We start from the raw sequence: 11,854 nt of genomic DNA, 5'->3' as shown, positions 1-11,854 counted from the left end.
AAGCAAACAAAATTAAAAAAAAAGAGAGAAAAGAGGAGAGGAGAGGAGAGGAGAGGAGAGGAGAGGAGAGGAGAGGAGAGGAGAAATGAGACAAAACAGAAAAGTATAGGGAAGAAAGTGTAAAACTCCTCATCACAACAAAATGTGTGATCTAAAGCCCGCTGTGGACTGGAGTCTTCCGGGGCGATGGATCAATTCCTTTGGTCAAATCGTGCCCCTGAGTGAAGTGGCTGAGGGTAAATATACCAGAATATTTGTCCCGTATCTGGGGCAGGGAGAGGAGGATATAGGGACATTTGGCCCCAGCAGTTGCCTCCTCCAAGTGGGCTGGCAGTGGGGTAGCCTTAAGCAGGCTACCGTGACTTCTGAAGATGATATACAGCTAGACTGACACCATTTGTGTCCTTAAATATCCGCTGCATTGCTCAGAAGTACCTTCTGCCCTTTTAGTATGTTGGACCTTGATCTCCTCCATTTTATTTCCTCCATCCTGAATCTGACACCTTTGAGTTACTCTCTTACCCCACCTCGAGCAGTTTAGGTTAGGATTTCAGCTCTAGGAGCACAGTTGTTCCCACCCCAACACTAGTGTATCACACCATAACCTCTAATATAAATTGGTAGCATCTTTCAGACCTGTATATATCAAACAGACTCAATTAAAGTAACTTAAAGTGCACACTAAACCATTTTATTAAAGATGTAACTATAAATAGAATAACACTGGAAACTTGTTGGTATATATAAACCACCAACTTGCAGCTAAATTAGCTTCATTATTAAGCACCTTCTCTGCTGACAAGGTAATCTTAAGTTAATATATTGTATTATATATAGGCGCTGATTGAATTATTAAAAGATACCTTGAGAAAGAAGCAATTTGCATTAAAAGTCTGAGGCAGTAAAGATCATATGGATTGTAATGAGAACGAAATTAATATGGGGTTACAAAAGGAACAGAAATAAAAGTACAGCTCTACCGCTGTAACAGAGATTGCAGAGCAAATGTGTATTATTTAAGAACCATTATGTGATGATGTAATTACAGATTCTTGTAATGTGTGATAACATGCAAAATAACAAGCCAAATTAGTTTTGTGTGTGCTTTTCTCCTTTCAAAGTTTGATTTTTGTGTGCTTAGCACTTTTTGAATTATACAGTAATGCATGCTGTAGTCTTTTCTTGAAATCTGGGGTATATATCAGTAAAAGCTAATTTCCAAAAAGCAACTTTATACTTACCACATACATTTAAGAGTTAGAAGGCAGATTTTTTAGCTGTCTGTATGACTTCTTCTCTTTAATTAATGAAGTTGAAGGGGCTATATTTAGTCACCTATCTTAACGTAACAGTGCCCTATCATAGTCTCGCTGGCATTCCTATTAAGATATTCCAGCAACGTGGTTGAACTATCTCAGCGCTCTATTTTAAGAAGGGAGAGGGCATGCTTGTAAAATATTCCAGAGGTGTGGAGAGGGGGGGAGGGGGGGTAAATCGGAGACGTTAATCAGTTGCTCATCCCGCACGTTTTGGAGATGCTGGAGGACAGAGAAGGCAGGAGGGCCAAGGGCGGGTGGCAAACGGCCCTCCCCGCCTGCACCCCAAGCCCTGTGCCCGGCAGCTGGGCATCGCAGCCCGGGTACCTGCCGGGTGACTCCCGGGGCAGGAGGCTGGCGGCCTTCGGGGACCGGTTAGCCACCGTACACCTGCGTCCCCCGACGGGCTCCGAGGGCGGCGGCTGCCCGCGGGATCTGGGCTTCTCGCCGGGGAGCGGCCGCCGGCTCCGCCCGGGACAGCTGCCCCCGGCCTCGGCCGCTCGCCGCCTACATTGGAAAGTGCGGGCGGGGCCGCCTCTGCCACCGAAATACCGGGTGAGCTGTGAGGAGCGGCCGCGCTCCGGGGGCAGCCGGAGCTGCGGAGAAAGGGGCGGGGGCAGGGGGCGGTGAAAAGCATCGTGAGTTCGCCTAGTGAATTTTATGCATAAAATGCGATTTCTCCAGGTGGCGGAATAAAACGGTGTCTCCTCACCTCCCCGCAAACGCCTCTAAGAGAGCGTGAGTCACGGCGTAATTCGAGAATTGCACCTCTCAGGCGCATTTCACAAAGTTAGGGGAACTACGGCAGCGTTTCCTACGGGACGGGCGGGGCCGTGTCCGCCCGCCCCGCGCGGTACTTGCCGGGCCGGGGGGGGTCAGCGCAGCTACGCGGGTCCCGGCCGGAGGTTCCCGCTCTGCGCCCCGGGCGTTACAGCTGGGCATCACCGCCGGTCCCGGGCCCCCGTCACCGCGCTGGGGCGGCGGCGGTTCCCTCCGCTCCGAGGATCCCCGCTCGCAGGGAGCAGCCCGGGGGTGCCACCGACCTCCTCGACGCCCCGTCCGCATCCACCCGCGTCCCGCCACTCCACTCCCCCGCCGGCGGGGCGGACTCACCCCAAACCGCACTGAGGACATCGGGAGGCGGCAGCGGAGCAGGCAGCAGGGCCGCGCCCCTCCCGTTCCCGCGGCAGCCGTCCCGGGGGGCGCCGGCCACACCCCGCCTCTCCCCGCGGACCCGCTCCCTCGCCCCGCGGCGCGGCTGCCACCCCGTTGCCGCCGCGCCCACCTCCCCAGGCCGGGCAGCCGAGCCGCCGCCTCCTGCCGCCGCCGCAGGGCCGCGCTCCCGCACCCCCGGGGCCGTGCCGGGCCCTTCCCTCCCGGCGGCCGAGCGCCCCCTTCCCCGCCCCTGCGCCAGTGCCGGTGCCGGTGCCGGGCGGGGGGCGGCGGCAGCGAGGGAAGAGGGATGAGGTCATCCTCTTTCCCGGCGTCAGTCAGCTGGGTGGTGGCGGCGGCGGGCGCGGGCGGAGGCGGGCGGGGAGGCGGGGGCGGGATGCGCTGCTCCGGGCAGCGCTGCCCTGCCTGCTCTCGGCTCGGGCAGAGCGCGGCGGTGGCGGCGGCGGCCCCGGCACCGCCGGCCCCCGCGGAGGCGGCGGCAGGGCGGGCGGGCTGAGCGCGGCTCCCCGCAGGCAGGCGGCGCTGCGGGCGCGGCCACCGCGGAGGAGCCGCCCGCGGGCGCGCAGCCCGGCGCGGAGCGGGGACAGGGGACGAGGGGAGCGGCGGGTCCGCGGCGGCTGCGGCGGCGGAGGGCGGGAGGCAGGAGGCAGGAGGCAGGAGGCGGAGGAGGAGGAGCAGGGGGAGGTGCGGGATAAAGGAGCGCTTGCTGCTCCCGCTCGCTCTCCGGCGGGGCTGAGGGAGGCATCATGGCCGCGAAGTCGGACGGGCGGCGGAAGATGAAGAAAGGCGGCGAGGTGGCGTTCACGCCGCTGCAGAACTCCGAGCACTCGGGGTCCGTGCAGGCGCTGGCCCCGGGGCTGCCCGCCGGCGCCGGGCCGGGCGGCGGCAGCGACGACGACGAGGCGCCCGGGGGCGGGTGCTGCAGCGGCGGCGGGGACGGCTCGGGCGGCGGCTCCCGCTGCTGCTGCTGCTGCTGCTGCTGCTGCTGCGGCGGCGGCAGAGGAGGAGACGGCGGCGGGGGCGGCGGCGGGGGCTCCCGGGGCTCGGGCGGGGGCTCGTCCTCCTTGTGCCTGCGGCTGGGCAGGGAGCAGCGGCGCTACTCGCTGTGGGACTGCCTCTGGATCCTGGCCGCCCTGGCCGTGTACTTCGCGGACGTGGGCACCGACATCTGGCTGGCGGTCGACTACTACCTGCGGGGCCAGCGCTGGTGGTTCGGGCTCACCCTCTTCTTCGTGCTCCTGGGCTCCCTCTCCGTGCAGGTCTTCAGCTTCCGCTGGTTCGCGCACGACTTCAGCACCGAGGACAGCGCCGCCGCCGCCGCCGCCGCCGCCGCCGGGCACTGCCCCGCCGCCGAGAGCAAGCTGCTGGTGAGCAGCGGCTCGGCGGCCGCGGACATCGACGCCGCTCGCCCCTGCACGCCGCAGCGGCAGGCGTCCACGGCCAGCAAGAGCAACGCCACGAACAGCAGCAGCAACAGCAGCAGCAACGCCGCCGGCAGCGGCGCCGCCGGTCCCCGCGCCGGCGGCGGCAAGTCGGCGTCCTGCGCCTTCTGTATCTGGCTCCTGCAGTCTCTCGTCCACATCCTGCAGCTCGGGCAGGTCTGGAGGTGAGGAGCCGGGCGGGGGCGGTGGGGCGGACGGGACCGGCTCCCCTCGCCGCGGGGGAGGGAGCCCGGACGCGGGCGGGACTGCGCACGGCGAGCGGCCGCCTGTCCCCCTCGGGGACCCTCCTCGGGACGGCGGCCACGGCCAGCCGGGCCGTGAGGGGGCTCGGGGACGCCGGGTCCCCGCGGGGCCGCGAGTGGCCGCGGGCGCGGCGTGGCCCGCCCCGTCGAGGGGAGCCCCGCCGGGTCCCTGAGCGCCCTGTGCCGGCCGCCCCGGGAGACGGCCGGGTGACGGGAGGTGCCCTGAACTTCTGGGCAAGCTGCGCCGGGGGCGAAGTGAAAAAAGAGAACAGGCGGGGGAAAAGGGGAACACCCCGGTAATGTGCGTCTCCCGGTCTCCTCGCGTGTGGCCAGGACAGCGTTGCCGCCAAAAGGGAACTTCACTGACAGCGAAGAATTTCTTTCCTGAAACTGTTAATGAACACCCCGTTGCTGTGTTTCGATATTTATGTGCAAATATGCTGCGTGCAGTCTGATCCTTGCTATGCGTTTGCGTTTTCTATATAAGTGATTAGTAAAGGAATGTCTTCTAAATCAAACTTTTGAGTAGCTGCTCTCAAAAACATTCGCAAGCGACGTAATGTGCATTATGGAAGGGATGTGCTGAAGTAGGTTGTGGAACGCACTTAACTGAAAAGGGAGATGACATCATAGTTTGCAAAAGTAAAGTTTTCCTTTATTTTAAGCACATTTCCAGGCAAGATTTACATGGAGGCCAAATGCCCTGCAAATACATTTAGTGCTGACCGAAAAGTGCAGAGTTCAGAATGTGTAGTGTATAAAGAGTTAAAATTTCCACATAAATTCATGGCAGATAGATGCTGTGTTGAAGAAGGTCATCCAGCAGGGGAGTACACTAAAGCAACAGCTGAAAATACTTTTGGGCTTTCTTACCTGATGGGTGGAAAGGAATTCTCTCATGTTTCTCTTCTGGAAACACTAGTTTTTCATAATTATTTCATTAGAGAGTTTAATTCGTTGTTACTCTAAACTTCTAACTCTGGCATTTTTAATCTCTGTCCCACTCTCTTGGACAGGGACTGTCTTTTGCTCTGTATTAGTGCTGTAACCAGTACAGCTCAGTTCTACTTGCGACCTTTAAACATCAAGGAATCTAAGTGCTGCTAGATAGTAGACCGAAGCTCTTGGGATGTCATGACTAAGTGTCTTTCACTTTCCATATTCCTCAGTTTATTATAACAAATATATTTTTCTAAACTTGTGAAACTAACTCCAAGTTACAGGCATGCTTGTTATTAACAATGGCACAACTTGAGAGGGAAGCAAAATTTTGAACAAAAAAGTAATGCTTTGTTCTGGATCTTGTATGCTTGTATGTTCCTGTATGCTCTACCTCCACAACTGAACACAGGTTAAATTTAGGATTTTCTGAATGAGATGATTTTATCTAATATTTAGTCCTGATCCTGCAGAGAGAGAAGACTAGGTACAATGGGTCGAATTGTACACAGAAATTCATGTTAATATTTATCCATATAGAAGAAAAACAGTGTATCATGCTGAGTGACACAGAAGAGAGTTTTACAAAGTCTAGTGTCATGACTCTGTGCTAGAAAACACAAAGAGCAGGGCTTTGGGTGGAGCAGGGTGCGATCCAATATTGTACAGTGCTTCTGTCAGAGGAGGTGGCTGAGATTTAGAGCTCTCCAGCTGCTTGCTTTTTGATGAAGCACAATCTCTTTTAACATAAGATTTGCTCCTTGCAAGAGCACCTAGTCCTCTGTACTTAAAGCTAGCTGAGCCTCTTTTGATCATATGTAGCTTTTCTTTATATTTTATGTGCTGTAGCGTAAGACTACTAGAATATTAAATTGACAAGGAGTGTTAGGACATTATTTATGTTTTAGCCTGTTATGCTTTTGTTTCCAGTGAAACAGAGCCATAGAATTGTTTTTCTGTCAGTAACTTAGCAGTATTTATCTGTAGTTTTCAACAAATATACAAATTATATGGTCAGTTGTATGCAGTCCTGCATATAAGCACTTCATAATTGATTAAAGTTGACTTCATTTTAATTCCCTAGGTATATTCCTCATAAGGGAGAGCCTTTGGAGTCATCTAAAACTAATAATCAGCACCAAAAAGGAGAGGTCACATCAACCCCTGAGAAACTCTGTACATAAGCATGGAGTCAGAACTAACATGATCTGTGGAAAATAATTATGGTTTTCTGGAAAATGGAGCAATCACACTTCGTAGTCCAAAACTTCTGCTCCACAGTGTAACATCTGCACTGGCCTGAGCAAACAGCTCCTGAGCATTTAGGCTGAAGGATGATCTAAAGTGTTTTCCAGTTGCACGTGTTTGGAGACTAACTCCTTCTTTGACGCAGCTAAACAGACCATGCCGGCTGTGTTACCACCACAAGCGCACGCTTGCTGGGGGCACTGTCCCCGCAGTTGATGAAACCTGTGTCACACTTTACTCTGTGTCTCTATCTCTGTGTTTTCTCTCAGCTTTCACTTTTTCTTCTCTCTTTCTTTTAGCCCTGGTTAAAGCTCTCCTACACCTATATTTACATTTTCTGTTACTTATGGTATTGAATCCTGCACAAGCAAAAATTACAGTAATATTTCTGTCTTTTCTATGATTCTATGATTCTCTGTCAACATGGAGCCTGAGGTATGAGAACTGAGGTTTTGGTGTCTGTATATGCGCAAGAATACGGGGGGTATGAGAAGAAAGGTTTGCTTGTGCCTTGCTCTCAATATACTGAGATTGGTGCTCATTCTGCTTTCATTTGGCATTCACTGTCCTCTGTCTCCTCTTAAAGTGTTGAACTGGTTCTTACGGTCCTCTGTCTCCTCTTAAAGTGTTGAACTGGTTCTTATGGTCTTCTGTTTCCCTTTATTTGTCACATTGCCAGAGGTTTTGGGGGGGAATTGTGTCAATCGCTTGTTTAAGGAAGCCATCCTGAGGAACTGGAGGTGCAACTGGATATCCCAGTGTTCTTGGATTAAAAAAAAAAAAAAAAAAAAAGTTAAAAATTGTGGATTTAGTGATTAGTTCTGTCAGGATGATTTTTAACAATTCCAAAGCTTTTCCTTGTCTTACATTCAAGATTAATTTTTGTTTACAAATATATTGAAAGCCAGATCATTGAAAATGATTATGTGTTAATTTTAACTAAAATGTGCTAATGGGAAATGAATGAGGTCTTTAATGTGGCATGGAACAATGCTGCAAATAGGCAATCTAAAATTACTAAAAAGATTTTTTTCCTGGAGTGTAAAGAAGAGGAGCTGCAGGAGCAGCTGAGCTGCCATTCAGTTCTGATTAAAAACGTGTCTTTTTTTCTTTTGAAATTGGTATAACTTTTTTCCCCACAAATTTTAGAAGACTGAATTCTTCCATTTTGAAGAATAAGCATGTAAGTATGTTTTTCAGGGGATTGGATGTTCACAGACTTCCTGATCACACTGTCCCTCGGTGAAAATTCCAGTGAAGTCTCTGAGGAGTTGCCTGCCACGGCTGAGTGCAGATAACTAGGCCTTTGTTGGCAGCTAATTTCATATTAAAATATGATCATTGATGAGATTCTGCCTTCAGAGATAGATACAGATACATTTCCTTATCCATATTTCCAGTGTGTTCTGCTTTTTACCAATATATGGGCATGGAAGCCACACTACAGAGCCCTGTTCTCCCAAGTAGGTGCTGTGAGAGACACGGCTTTTTATTAGCAGACTCTGGGGAGTCCAAGGAGGATGTAATGCACAGGGTCTTTGTATTCAATTGAAAGGTAAAGAAAATAAGTGGATGCTTTAATTTATAGTCTGTAAGTACTATGTAGAGGTACATGGGCCAGTAGGATTCAGATAAACTGTTGCCCTTCGAGCCTGAGATGAAAGTATATAAACAATGCCATTGAGCATCCTTTTGATTCACTAAGCTTCCCAGGCTTAGCCCTGGCTTTCAGATCTCACAGTGGACAGCAGGACTTGGTGACTGCATGCAAGAGATAATGGCATTCACTTGGCATCTGTGGAGCTGGTTCATTTCCTTGAAAACTTTTTTTCTGGGAAGGGTTCCTCTGAGCTGGCAGGACTGGAGAGCCACGTCCCTGAAGCTGGGTAAAGGGGTCCTGCGAGCCAGCCCTGGGGGGAAACATGGGTTGTGGGAAACTGGGTGGGCGAGAGGACAAGGCTGCAGCACTCGATGGTGCCCATCTTGTGGTGTCTAGAAAGCAAGAAGTAACTTCCCAGGACAGCTGCTGTGCCTCGTAGGGAAATGGCATGAGCAGGCTGCCTTGGTGCTCGGAGCGCTTGGAGGTTCCCATGGTGGCTGTCATTTTGTCTGAAAGGCTGCAGTCAAAGTGCCTGAAAGGGAACTGTCAGGTTTCTACAGCCAACAAGGCCAGAGGAAGGGTGAATCATCAGAAGGAAGAGGACTGGAAATTACCCTTTAAAATTATTTCTGGGTAGCAGAGATGATAGCGAGATGATTAAGTATATCCCTCTCAACAGAGTGAGGGGTTTTGGCTGAGATTTTCTATCTATGTTGGAACCACCCTAGAAAAGGAGGAGGAGACATCAGGTTAATCTCTGGCTCTTCAGGGTGGCACTTATGCAGGGCAGATCTCTGTTCCAAAGTGGATCTGCTTCCCTCAGAAGTGATGCTATGATTTATCTATATCTGTTTATGTGTAAAACTAAGAAACCATTATCTTCCTTCTCCTTCCTGGTTCTTATTTGGGAAAAAAAAAAAAAAAAATTGGAGGAGGGTTGTAGAGGTGATGCTATGTTCTGCAAGCAGTGTGAGTTGCAGTCCCTCTGGTGCCTTGTGGAAGCATTTTTCACAGGGCTGGATCATCTGACAAAGAAATTTCATTGCCTGTGCTCATAAAATTCACCTCTGTAATCAGTTGATGCTCCAGCAATTTCCAAAAAAGAAAGGGAAATGATGTCTGTACTGCGTGTGAGAAATCCTTACAACTTCCTCAGGTGCTCACTGTTAAGCATGATGGGGCCCCTAAGCTGGAACTGTGAGCAAGGTAGTTGAAATTAAGAAAAACATCATCAGTCTTTAAATCATCTCAACTCCATCCTTAAATAGGTTCATTTGTTTTCGCACTTTTGCTCTACATAGTAGTTTTGACACTTTTGTTCAGTAGTAGTGTAGGAGTTCAGTGTAGTTAGGTGGTCAATAATTCCAGCTGCCATTGGACTTCACACTGAGATGTGATAATATCTCAATCTGACACCAGTTTTTCTCACTGTTTTGAAATCTGTCAGATAATTTGTCACATTGAGTCCAAATTTATGAGTCATAGCCATTTCCTAGACAAGATTATTGCATATCCTCCCCATCTGTCTCTTAGTGTAGCGAAATGCTACCACTCAGCAATACCATATTTCTTTTATTGAGTTACTGCAGTGCTTGAGTTAAAGTCCTACTGGCTAACTATTTTGCTTGCTGTGTCTTTAGGACTCAGGAAAGGTGGTAGACTGTCAGAAATGGGAATTAAAGTTTTCATTTTTTTTCCCTCAGAAAGCAGGATTAGAAGGGACAGCCCATTCTGTAGGTGGCTTAACTATGTTTCAACTTTTGCTAATACATTCAGCAGAATAAATATTCAAGGTTTTTTCTTCTTTTTTTTTTTTTGAAGAAAGTGATATACAGATGAAGACTGTGCCTTTCATAATTTTTTTTTTAAACACAAAAGTGAATCTTTACTATGTTCTTAAAAATCTCTTACAAGTCTGCATACAAATCAGATTTGGTATTCAGTTTATTCTAATAACCTAAGCTACATGTAAAAGATGCTGATGTACTTTAGAAGAAAGATACTGTACTTTAATAATTAACAAGGGTTCTCTCTTTAGAGAATATTTATCAGTTACGTAAGTTTTCAGATTTTCAAAGTACTGCTTAAGCACTAAAATTTCTGATTGCTCAATTGGCTTAGTAGGACATCTAGTATTTTATACATAGAATGCTTTCTAGAAATTTTTATATGGGAAGAATTTTTATTGGGCTTTTTCCAAAACAGTGGAAAATACATAAAAGTTTAAAGCTTTGTGTTTCAGAGGATTTTGTGTCACCCTGTACAACTATTATTTCAGAGTTCTCTGATGCCATGCTGGAAAGACTATATGTACATACCATGAATTCAAAGAAATGTTTCACATTATCTTGGTTCTAGATGTTGTCATCCTGCAGAAGGTTCTTGCAACGAGATGAGTTTTTCTGGCTAAAATTTCTTTGTTACTTACATCGAGGAAAGTATTTAGTGCCGAAAGGTCAGTTTGCATGTCCAAATCTCCTGTGGCAAAGCAAGAAAGTGTAACATCACAGCATGATCTATAGCTTCAGTTATCCTGCTCCATATCTTCGGGTTATTTACATCAGAGTTTACCATGTCTGGAAGAGTACGCTCCCTGTCAGCTGGCTTAGTCCTTAATATTTGTCCATAAGGATTGACTTGGCTACAAAGATACAAAAGTTTTACTAAAATTAAAATGAAATCAATTCCTGTGTCACAACAGTATCAGCTCATTCTGCCATCTCTCTGTTCCAGTTAAGTAGCTTTTAATACACAGCAGATTAATCACAACAGTGACTTACAGTTTCAGTAAACAGGTTGTTTGGGAAGAATTTATCAGGCGCAGACAAAATCAATAGCTCTTTTGCTTGCATTTCAAGGTACCGTAGAAATTTGTGGTTGCAAAAGCATGTTTACGAAGTGGTGCCATTTTTGTCCATTTTAGCACAGCTGTCAGTTATATACATTGTGTCAAGTAGACATATAGGAGTGGAAGTGGCAAACAGGCTATAAAAAGAACTGTTTTGATTTGTTTGATTTTTCAAATGAAAGGAGACTGATACAAAAGAGAACATGAGGGAGAATTGAAGGAGCATATAAAAAGAAGCAGGTTCTGAAAAGACACAGGAATAGGAGTTAATCCTCATACACTATGTACTTAACTCAGTTTATTTCCCTTCAGCCACTGACCAAAGAGAGACTATTTGAATAATTTTCTAAGTGACTGCTGGAGAGGCCGGAAAAGAAGGCAGGAAAAAAAGAAGAGTTGTATGTCTGGGCAAACTCACAGCGAAAATGTTAGATACACAGAGAAAATGTTAGATAAACTCTCATGGCAGTGAGTAGTCACCTGAACAGCGACAACTACAAATGTGAGGTATCAGTTTGACATCAGTTTACAAGGAAGAGAGTACTCTTAAGTATCTTTTCGTAAATTTTAAGATTAGAAAATAGTAGGTCTTGGATTTATATTTTTCCACGAGATTTTACCTGAATTTCTTGACAACCATAACCTGAATTAACATCTCCCTGTGGTCTCTGGTTGCTGAAACAGTTTCTTATCACTCTCCTTCTTAGTCTGTTTCCCTCCCTGAATGACTGAAATGGGTAATAATGTATTTTTTCCCCCAAGATAAAATACCTGCTATACTATGTTATTATTTCCATTACCTTTCTTTTGACAACATGCTTGTGCTGTTCAGTACATTCATGGTATAAGATTTGTATGGCAAGCCATATAAATCTTTTTGATTGGCAGGGATAATCAGTGGGGGTGGTTAATGCTATCAGTTACAAATGATTTGATATCAGGAGTTGGAGCAAATGGAGCGAGACTGTTTTGTGGGGTGTTTTGAAAGGAAATTTGGCAGCCAGTAACTACTTCTTGTTCTGCTAAAATTGGAAGGTGTGACTTAG

At 48.3% G+C, this 11,854-nt stretch overlaps 1 protein-coding gene across 1 annotated transcript in view; it reads left to right on the top strand.

Annotated features, from left to right (window-relative positions):
• The first annotated feature begins 3,126 nt into the window (after nt 1-3,126).
• Nucleotides 3,127-11,854, top strand: part of XKR4 (XK related 4) — a 226,632-nt gene continuing 217,904 nt past the window's right edge. Inside the window, exon 1 of the mRNA XM_075744086.1 lies at nt 3,127-4,095. Coding sequence (XP_075600201.1) covers nt 3,236-4,095 — 860 coding nt within the window. The 5' untranslated portion in view covers nt 3,127-3,235. The remainder of the gene's footprint in view (nt 4,096-11,854) is intronic.

This window comes from Balearica regulorum, chromosome 2 (assembly GCF_011004875.1).
Source record: "Balearica regulorum gibbericeps isolate bBalReg1 chromosome 2, bBalReg1.pri, whole genome shotgun sequence".
NCBI lineage: Eukaryota > Metazoa > Chordata > Aves > Gruiformes > Gruidae > Balearica > Balearica regulorum.
This window is presented reverse-complemented; position numbering and strand designations above follow the sequence as displayed.